At 42.7% G+C, this 11,384-nt stretch overlaps 1 protein-coding gene across 1 annotated transcript in view; it reads right to left on the bottom strand.

Annotated features, from left to right (window-relative positions):
- Positions 1–3,121: 3,121 nt before the first annotated feature.
- Positions 3,122–11,384, bottom strand: part of RNF8 (ring finger protein 8) — a 38,671-nt gene continuing 30,408 nt past the window's right edge. The window contains 2 exon segments of the mRNA XM_007467286.1: positions 3,122–3,596; positions 9,081–9,285. Coding sequence (XP_007467348.1) covers positions 3,580–3,596; positions 9,081–9,285 — 222 coding nt within the window. The 3' untranslated portion in view covers positions 3,122–3,579.

The raw sequence follows: 11,384 nt of genomic DNA, 5'->3' as shown, positions 1-11,384 counted from the left end.
ATTCCTGCTAAAATCTGGAACAAGACAAGGATGCCCACTCTCACCTCTTCTATTCAACATAGTACTGGAAGTCCTAGCCACAGCAATCAGACAAGAAAAAGAAATAAAAGGCATCCAAATTGGAAGGGAAGAGGTAAAACTGTCATCATATGCAGATGACATGATTCTATATATAGAAACCTCTAAAGACTGAACAAAAAAATTACTAGAACTTATAAATGAATTCAGCAAGGCAGCAGGATACAAGATTAACATACACAAATCAGTTGCATTTCTTTACACTAACAATGAAATATCAGAAACAGAATGTAAAAGAAAACAATACCTTTCAAAATTGCACCCCAGAAAATAAAATACTTAGGAATAAACCCGATCAAAGAGGTGAAAGACTTATATGCTGAGAACTATAAAACATTAATAAAGAAAACTGAAGCTGAATCAAAGAAATGGAAAGATAACTCATGCTCTTGGATTGAAACAATATTGTTAAAATGGCCATACTGCCCAAAGCAATCTACAGATTTAATACAATCCCTATCAAATTACCCATGCCATTTTCCACAGAACTAGAGCAAATAATCCTAAAATTTATATGGAACCATAAAAGCCCAAAATTGTCAAAGCAATCCTGAAGAAAAAGAACAAAGCGGGAGGCATAACCTGCCCAGACTTCAGACAATACTACAAAGTTACAGTAATCAAAACAGCAAGGTATTGGCACAAAAACAGACAAAAAAAAAAATGAGGCTCAGTAGAACAGAACAGAGACCCCAGAAATAAAGCTACACACCTACAGACAAAGGAGGCGAGAATATACAATGGGAAAAAGACAGTCTCTTCAGCAAGTGGTGTTGGGAAAGTTGGAGAGTCACATGTAAATTGATGAAGTTAGAACACACCCTCTCACTATACACAAAAAAAACCTCAAAATGGCTTAAAGACTTAACACATAACACCATAAAACACCTAGAAGAGATCATAGGCAAAACATTCTCTGACATAAATCGTACCAACGTTTTCTTAGGTCAGTCTCCCAAAGCAATAGAAATAAAAACAAAACTAAACAAATGGGACCTAATCAAACTTACAAGCTTTTGCACAGCAAAGGAAACCATATACAAAATGAAACAGACTGGGGGAAAATATTTGCAAATGATGCAACCAACAAGGGCTTAATTTCCAAAATATACAAACAGCTCATATAATCCAACAACAAAAAAACAAAAAACCCAATCGAAAAATGGGCAGAAGACCTAGACATTTCTCCAAAGAAGAAACAGAAATGGCCAATAGGTATGTGACAAGATGCTCAACGCTGCTAATTATTAGAGAAATGCAAATCAAAACTACAATGAGGTACCACCTCACACCGGTCAGAATGGCCATCATTAAAAACACTACAAATAACAGATGCTGGAGAGGCTGTGGAGAAAAGGGAAGCCTCGTACAATGTTGGTGGGAACATAAGCTGGTGCAGCCACTATGGAAAACAGTATGCAGGTTCCTCAGAAAACCAAAAATAGAATTACCATATGATCTAGCAATCCCACTCCTGGGCATATATCCAGACAAAACTCTAATTCAAAAAGATACATGCACCCTTATGTTCATAGCAGCACTATTCACAATATCCAGGACATGGAACAACCTAAATGTCCACTGACAGATGAATGGATAAAGAAGATGTGGTACATATATACAGTGGAATACTATTCAGCCATAAAAAAGAACGAAATAATGCCATTTGCAGCAACATGGATGCAACTAGAGATTATCATACTAAGTGAAGTCAGTAAGAAAAAGACAAATACCATATGCTATCACTTATATGTGGAATCTAAAATATGACATAAATGAACTTATCTACGAAAGAGAAACAGACTCACGGACATAGAGAACAGAGTTGTGGTTGCCAAGGGGGAAAGGGTTGGGAGAGGGATGGAGTGGGAGGTTGGGGTTAGCAGATGTTAGCTATTATATATAGAATGGATAAACAACAAGGTCCTATTGTATAGCACAGAGAACTATGTTCAGTATCCTATGATAAACCATAACGGAAAAGAATATTAAAAAAGAATATATATGGGCTCTCCTGGTGGAGCAGTGCTTAAGAATCCGCCTGCCAATGCAGGGGACACGGGTTCGAGCCCTGGCCCGGGAAGATCCCACATGTCGCGGAGCAACTAAGTTCATGCACCACAACTTCTGAGCCTGAGCTCTAGAGCCTGCAAGCCACTACTGAGCCCATGTGCCACGACTACTGAAGCCTGCGCACCTAGAGCTCGTGCTCTGCAATTTTTAAAGTATTATTTTCTATGTTTAACTTACTTCTTCCTTGACTACACCAGTATTTCAATCAGTAATCCCACTGAGAAAGATGAAAATGAAGACAAGGGACGCCAGAATCCCAATATACACAGGATTCAACAAAGGAAAAAACCTACCATCCCTATGAAACACATGGGGTATAAATAAAGAACTACAGAGAACTGTTCTCTAGGTAGGCAGCAAAAAGGGAGAGGAAAATACCTTTCCATCTGGAAGCAAATCATTGAATGACATAAAGCACAACCAGTTTCCTACTAGAGCTCCTCATTTTAAATAACTACTCTTCAACTTCCTGTGTTTTCCTTCATTCTCATCACTGGTAACCAAGGATACCACAGATTTTCCTAAGCTCCTATTTCCCAAACATCAAACTAGTTTTCTTTGTTTAAAATGGGAAAGCAGCAAAAGAGAAATGACTTAATTTTTTTGAAAAAGCATATCAAGTTCTCATAAAATCACTGCCCATGTTTGCTGACATTGGGTAAAATAGATTTGGAAACCACTTCAGAACCCCAGCTGAAAGAAGGGAATTCACTCTATCCAAAAACCAGGTAGCAGTGACTCATCTCTGGAATGAAAAGGAGACATACCAGTTGGGGGCTTAACAGAGCCCATCTGCTATGGCCATGATCTTGGCCTTGGCTTCTTAGGCTGACATGCACTTGAGTCTATCATCGGATACAGTCACTTTCTTGGTTGCAATTTATGAGCTGCCAGTGTTTACCTGTGAGACTGTCTGGGAGCTGGAAGGGAAGGAAGATAAATATACCAAAGCCCAGCTGAGCAACTGATAGGTTTTACATTTTATTTCCAGGAAATGACACTGTTTTCACAAAGAAGAGATATGCCATCCTCTCAAAGAGAGGCTGCCTTCGCCTTCAGGGGTAGCCATAGGGATACACCCAACCTGCCCAAAACATATCAACAGAGGTGCTTCTGAGGTACCAAAACAACAACAAGAACAACAACAACAAATTTAAAAAGCACAACAGAAATACATAACCTGTTCAGTGTAGTGAAGCAGAGTCTCTTAAGTACTCTGAAGCAGTCGGTGCTTCAGACAATGGTGGCAGCAGGGATGGCCAACATGGAGGGTTGTGACAGAGGACTTCCTAACTCAGTCTCTGTCCCACGTGGCTCTATCCCATGCTCTGCCTCAGAGAGGCCCCAGACCTGTCCATAGAGAATCCTCCAGACCATCCCAAGTTCCCACTTCTTGGCAGTCTTTCAAATGCCCTCGGAGCACGGTCTTCAGGACAGTCTCTTTGCTTTGGAGAGAAAAAAAAAGAGAGAGATAAAGGAGGAGCCTGCATTTCCCTCCCCTGGCCTCCCTGCTGCCACCCTCAGTCTTTTCCCCACACAGCAGCCATGGTGAACCAAGAAAATAGACAGCAGATCAAATCACTCTGCTCAAAGCCCACTCCTCACTTCGCCACAGTAAAAGTCAAAGTCCTTCCAAAGGTCTATAAACCCCTATGCAATTTGCCCCCTGCCCAACCTCCTGACCTCACTTTCTATTCCCCTTCCCATCGTTCACTCCACTCCAGCCACATCACCTCCTTGCTGTTCCTCCTATCCCCTCTGCCTAGGACACCCTTTCCCCAGATGGCAGCATGGCCACTGCCTACTGAGCTTTACTCAAATACCACCTTCTTCAGTGACTACCTTAACTACTCTATCAAAAACTGCCAATGCTCTCCTCATCACTCCCGACCCCTTTCTTGCTTAATTTTTCTCCACACCACAAATCGCATCTAACTTATTAGATTTTCACTTCTCTTTCTATTCTTCATACCTAGAAGAGTGTCTGGCACAAAGCTGGCCTTCAATTAATATCTGTTGGAGGAAAGAAGGAATAACATACACAGCAGCAGGCAAGGAGAGGTGCAAGTTTTTCCTCTGTCCAGAGAGAGGAGGGGTGTGAGGGGCTATTCATTGGCCTCTAGTGTTTTCCAATAGCTGTGCTTCCTTGATCCCAGAGAAGCAGGGATCTTGGCTTACACAAAGGGCAATCTCAAGACCTTCCTTGAGGTTAACGTCTTGAATGCTTTGGTAGGCAGATTGAAAGTGTTATTAAATTTATATACAAGGGAACAATAAGAGTTTTGGGGGGAGACACACATCAAGGAAGGCAAGGAAGGACAGTAAGTGACAAAAGAAGAGAAGGGAAGGAAAAAGGGTGGGGCAAAAATGGGATTTGGTGATGGAGGAATAAGAAAAAAAGCTTCTATTAATAAGTCTAATTTTTGATCCCATGGTAATTTTGCAAAGCATGAATTTTTAAGTCAAAATTTTTAGAGAATCCAGTGTTATAAACTACTTGAGTGCATGCAGGTGGACACCCCAACCCATGCCAATCTTGCTGAGTGCCACTTTCTCTTCAACACTGTCCTATGCCAGGCAGCCAGGCTGACTTCATGCACATGACCCCCTGGATTCTTGAGGCAATACTGGGTAGATTAAAAGTACTTGCTAACAAGTATCCTCTATGGATGAGGTCAACTTGGCAGATACTGTTACTGCTGCCATTCCCCATATAGTCCTTTACAAGGCTCTGTCTTTCAACAAGTGATGATGGGTAACAGCAGGGAAAGCCTTCCAGGTGGGCAGGCAGATACCCTCTTCAGAGACTGTGAGTTTCTCCTGTCCTGTGTCTGGATCACACTCCTCCTAGCCTACAGGAAGCTGGCAAGAGCCACAGGCCATGTGATCTTACCTGGGCCAATCTTCCCAGAGACCACCAACCTCTGGAGGGACCTCTGTCTCAGATTCAGGAAAGCTATGGTTCATAAACCTTTCTCCCCACCTCAGCACCCCTGAAGGCCAAGGCACACTCCCACCAGTAGCCTCGGCTCAATATTATAGTATCAAGGGAGCTGGGAAGTACAGTTTGAAAAAGCCCCTGTACTGAAAATCACTGTTCTAAAGGACCAACTAGATTTTATTTCTAGGTCATTTGCTTTTTTCTTTTCTGAGCGCAACCCAAAGAAACTGCTAGGGAAAGCTTAAAGTGAGAATGTTAACACTCCTGTCAACCAACCAACACTTAATGAGAACAGAACAAATGGGAATGGGGGAGCAGTTGACAGAAGACTCTGCTCCAGCACCTCCCCAGCTCCAGAGGGAGATCCTCCATAGCGGATGTCACAAAATGTCTTCTCTTCAGGAAAATCTCACGTCAATATCCCAGCAAGCCACAGTTACTCATGCGACAAGCACTTACTCAACATTCGTTATCTGCCCCAGCTCCACGGCACCCTTTCTCCAAACACAGGATCTGGCACCCTAACACTCTCCTCCTCCTCTCCTCTGGATAATCTGGCCTCCCAGACTTTACGAAGGATCTATGGCTAATCAGTCATGAGGCATTACTCCTTCCGTGCGGAAATGGGCCTTGAAGACAACAACCAGCCGAGGAGGCCTGGAGTGGGGCTGCTCTCAGTGGAATCAGAGGCCTGTGCTGCCACAGACGGGCAGGTCCTTCTCTCTGAACTCGGGATCAGAGTAACCGCTGCCCAGGAGGAAAATGGCCCTGCCAGTGTCAGAACTGTGACAATTACAGGCTTGCCAATTCTAGTTCCCAGATCCTACATTTGGTCCTTTAAAAATTCCCATGCACTGGGGATTAAACCAACTTTCAATTGGCAAAGAAGGTTGGTATTTGAACTGAGAATTTTCTCTAAGCTCCACACTGCAGCCCAATGAAGCTGCTGATGGCTCTGGCACATTTTCCTAAATCAGGCCTCAGAACCTTCTGTCTGTCTCTAGAGAAAACCTCAAAGCTGCACTCGCTGCGATAACTGCAGAAACCGAGACTGGTGCCAGAACTGCTCTCAGCCAGTGAGTGGGACAGGGAGGCCGATTCGTTTTACTGTGTCGGCTCCTAGTGTTACTAAAAAGGCAGCAAGGCACCAGATTTAGCCTCTGCAGAGAAAAGAGGGGTCTGATATTATCTACTCTGTGGTATTAACTCTGTGTGAGGAGAGTCAGAGATGAATTTAGGACACAGGGCTCTTCTTTCCTTTTCCAGTGGCTGCATGCATCTACCATGCTCGGACTTTTGAGAAGAAACCTGGACAGTGGGCTGGGTGAAGAAAGTACATATGGGTGTGTGGAGAAAAGGGAACCCTCCTGCACTGTTGGTAAGAATGTAAACTGGTACAACCACTATGGAGAACAGTATGGAGGTTCCTCAGAAAATTAAAAATAGAGCTACCACACAACCCAACCCAACAATTCCACTTCTGGGTATTTAACCAAAGAAAATGAAAACATTAACTCAAAAACATAAATCCATGCCCAATGTTCACTGCAGCATTTTTGGCAATAGCTAAGATATGGAAGCAACTTAGGTGCCAATCGATAGATGAATGAATAAAGAAAATGTGGTTTATATATACAAGGGACTATTTCTCAGCTATAAAAAAGAATGAGACCTCCCCATTTGCAACACATGGATGGACCTCGAGTGTATTATGCTAAGTGAAATAAGTCAGGCAGAGAAAGACAAATACCATATGATTTCACTTAAGTCTGGAATCTAAAAAACAAAACAAATGAGCAAACATAACAAAACAGAAATAGACTCATAAATACAAAGAACAATATGGTGGTTGCCAGAAGGGAGAGGGATGGGGGAATGTGTGAAACAGGGGAAGTGAATTAACTTCCACTTACAAACTTCCACTTACAAAATAAATTAAGTCACGGGGATGTAATGTACAGCATAGGGAATACAGTCAGTAATATTGTAATCACTTTGTATGGTGACAGATGGTAACTAGACTTATTATGGTGATCATTCTATAATGCATAAAAATACCAAGTCACTATGTAGTACATCTAAAACTAATACAACACTGTAAATCAATTATACTTCAAAGAAAAAAATAAAAACAAGAATAACCCCCAAAAAACAAAGAGAAAGTACATGGGTGTCCCCACCCACACAGAGACCCAGAAAACTTAAGCTCAAAGGCTGACCTTGGTCAAATCTGGGTTCCCAGGTCAGTGGTCCTCTCAGAAAGGGAAGAGAGAAGAAAACAGAAGGCATTCACAACACCTCAGTAGACACTTCCTAAGCGTTGGCTGTCCTCATGCTCCTCTGGCACTGTGCAGACATGTCTTGTTTGGGCCACCAAGGGGGGCACTGCTAGAACAGGTCACTGCTTCTCATGCCTCTGGGCTTATGCTAATTCCTCTGCTTGGAAAGCTACGTCCCTAGGGAACCTTTAGGACTCAGTTCAAATGGCACTTCTTCTGTGAAGCTTGCTCCCATACCTCCACCTGTCCAGGCCGAATTGACTCCTCTCCTCTGCAATTTTCCAGCACCCTATTATGGAACTTGTCACATTACCTACTTGCTTTTCTGTCTCCTCCGTAGACTATGTGAGCTGAGACAATACCCTGTTTATCTCTTTATCCCAGTGCATAGTGTAGTGTTCCTATAAATGCTTATGGAGTGACGGGAGGTGGAGAGGAAGAGCAATGAATTCTGCCAGATTCAAGTGGCTCCTGGGAGGTAAAAAAACCTATGGGGCTCAAAACTGGGCACAAAGTCCAATAGTACATAGTTGCCAGAAAAGCAGAAAACACTCTGGTTTCAAAGAACTACCTGAGGACCGCCCCACCCTCAGAATGTCTTCCTTCGGCATAACAGGCTCAACACTTGGCCTGTGACAGGCTTGCTGCCCTCACAATGGCTGACCAACAGAGGGCCAATTCCATACCATAGCTGCTTGCAAATCAGCATCAGATTTCTGGCCCTACTCAAAGAGGCTGACATCTGTTGAAGCGCTAGGAGAAAAAGAGTGATAGATGGAAGATCCTGTTCTTAGCAGTGTGGCTTTTAAGCCTTCAGCTTCTCTGGACTTAGAGAAGGGAACATCCAAAGACACACATGAACATGGGTTCCCGATGGCCAGGTGGTGGAAAGCACCTGGAAGAGCAGTGAGCTTTTGGTTCTTCTCCTCTGATTGGCCTTTATGTGCAACCAATTGACCTCACGGCACTTTGGCTCTGAGCTTTCCCAGAGGGTAGTACCGTACTAGATTTCTAAAGGGACTGAACATGATAATCAGATCCACTCTGCTCCTCTTTACTCTCATCTCTGGCCAATAACTAATCCTTCCGATCCATTGGCTTCCTTGTGCTTTGCCCCAGGACACATTCTTTTGCCACCAGGACATTCAAGTCTCAAGCAGAGTGGCTCTGCAACCTTCAACACAGCAGGCCCCAAGTATGATGAGATCACTTGTTTAAATTAGCAGATATTCACTATGAAGTATGGTTGCTTGAGGAAACTCACCCACCCCTTCCCTAATCTCTTTATTTAAACTCTCTCTGGCTGGGAAACCTGTTTGTACCACATCCTATTTATAACTTATTGTATACCCAACCCAAGATTTCTGCAACACCCGGACAGCAACTAAACTGTCTTGAACAACAGCACCATCTAGTGACTAGCACAGCAAGCTGTGTGACCATGTGTTTTTCTAATCACATCCTTTTTTATCCCCCAAACCAAGACACATACACCTAAGCCTCCCCATTCCCTGCTGGTCAAATAAGTTAATTCTACCTCAACTCTTTCTTACATGTTCATTATCTTTAACTCCCTTTACTTTTCCCAATTTCTTTCATCTCTTCCTTAGCTCAAGAATCATTTATCTTACTCTTCCCTATCCCAAAACTCTGCCTATGTTTGTAAGTCCTTTGTTGAGGGGACTTACCTCTTGTTCATACCCACTCACCTTTTCGTTCCCTGATGAGGACAATTCGTCGTTCTTTCACTTCCGAGCTCAGATTATCTACCATCTTATTAATGCAATTGTCTAGAACCAGGGAGTGGGTTTTCGACTTGATGTCCTTCCGACAAATGGGGCATTCTATCTTCCGCTTCATCCACTCACTGATACAGTAGGAGCAGAAACTATGTGCACAGTTCAAGGTGACAGCCTATAATGGGAATGTGAACACACAGATCAGAACTGTGATGCTTACTTCCCCAGGGTGGTTGTGATCTCAGAACCAACTCAGATCACACTGCCAACATGGGTTAGCTACCCTGCAAACAAATGTCACTGGACGTAAGTAGGACTAGTAAGCGTGTGAATGTTTGGTATAAATACATCACTAATTCTCTCATGAAAACAAATTTATGTTCTAATGGTGAATTAGCACCTCAATTTTAATATATGAAGGGGAACACACAGTGAATACTCAGTATACAGAATGGTAGGAGGCATCATCTTTACTCAAAAGCAGCTAAAAAAGTATATGTAAAAGAGAACTTAGGCTGGGAAAAAATGTAATGGGTTCAACTGATAGTGCCTTAAGTAAGTAAGCCTGTGAAAAGAAAGCAGAAGGAAGCCTGTATGTGAGGGGCTCCTATGAGTAACTCCAATGGTCAGCTTTCTGCCAGGACACTTTTCACTCCCCAAAACATAAACCATTCTCCTCATTACTCTTGTTTATGTACATCTCCTAAGATACAACTTTTGTGAGGCTCAAAAGTCTTCCTTCCTGTTTTTAGGATAGCAGTGGAAAATAACACAGAAATCATGTATTTTTCAAATGCCAAGCTGAGACCAGAAAGCCAACTAGGAGACCTTCTCGATAGTGAATGAGATAAATTCTCATAAACGGGACTAAAAACCTGTCTGATTAAAATGAAACCTCTTCCCAACACTGATTTTAAGAGGTGACCCGCAGAAAAGGTCAGGCACATGCTGTAAACCAAACAAAGTCAAGTTATTTGTCTCTTACATGTCATGCAGATGCTCTGGGTTAGCTAACTCATCACCCATTCCAACCACCCTTTCCTTGTCTTCTTCTATTAGGGTCTGTAAGCCATGTCAAAAGAGCACGAACTGAGTTTCTCCAAAGTAGGGAATCAAATGACTAGAAACTATGGGGGAAATTATGACCTGAAGTCAAAGTAGATCCAGAGCAAAAGAAACAGGTCTACCCAAGAGAGATTTTTCAGGAGGCTAATAGACCCAATCTCCCTAAAGTCCACCAGAAAAAAGGAAGCAGTGTGTGTATGCATTTTCTTTTTAAAGGAGTCTGAAAAGCACTGTCATTTAACAAATTGAGTTTAACATCTGTAGTGTAAGATGAACTGGACACAGATAGTAGAATGTGTGAAAATAAAAGAGGACTGTGCAGGACTTCCCTGGCGGTCCAGTGGTTAAGACTCCATGCTTCCAATGCAGGGGATGTGGGTTCCATCCCTAGCTGGGGAACTAAGATCCCACATGCTACACAGCATGGCCATAAAAAGAAAAAAAGGAAAAAAAAGGAGAGCCTGTGCAAAAACAAGACAGGATAACAGGGAATTCCCTGGTGGTCCAGTGGTTAGAACTCTGTGCTTTCACTGCCAAGGGCACAGGTTCAATCCCTGGTTAAGGAAATAAGATCTCATAAGCCGCGCGGTGTGGCAAAAAAAAAAGACAGGATAACAGATGGTAACCTAGGAGAGATGTTTCATTTTCATGAGGAGCCTCAGAGTTCCTGAAATATGTTCCACTTGGTCACTGAATTCCCAGCAACCATGCATCAATGGCCTTTACCCCGCTGTTCAAAGGCTGCACTGCACACCTACTCTCAGCACTGTGCCCATTCAGAGCAAAGAAAGAATAGTTTTATTGAGCAGCTTTATTCTGATACTTCAAATTTCTAATGCCATCTAATTCTGGATTGCGCCAGAATCAAGTGGTTCCCGGAAGGTAAAAAACCTGTAGGAGTTCAACACTAGGCACAAAATCCAACAGGACATAGTTGTCAGAAAAGTAGAAAGCACAGGACATTCTGACCTGTGGGAGGGTGGGGCAGCTCTCAGGTGGTTCTTTGAAACCAAAGTGTTTTCTCCCCAACACCAAAGAGATAAAGGCTTTATTACAGCCCAAAACATTGATTCTGCCAAACAGATACTCAAGAACAAATGTAATAAGAAAAAAGACAGTGGAGGTAAAGAAGACCACAAAAACAAATGAGAAGTGACCATCTCTAGCAGTCACTTTGAAGTCAAATAGCTACAGTAAGTGGAGGAAAAA

The sequence above is a fragment of the Lipotes vexillifer genome, unplaced genomic scaffold (genome assembly GCF_000442215.2).
Source record: "Lipotes vexillifer unplaced genomic scaffold, Lipotes_vexillifer_v1.1 scaffold528, whole genome shotgun sequence".
NCBI lineage: Eukaryota > Metazoa > Chordata > Mammalia > Artiodactyla > Lipotidae > Lipotes > Lipotes vexillifer.
Note: the sequence above shows the minus strand (reverse complement) of the source record. Positions and strands in the feature narration are given on the sequence as shown.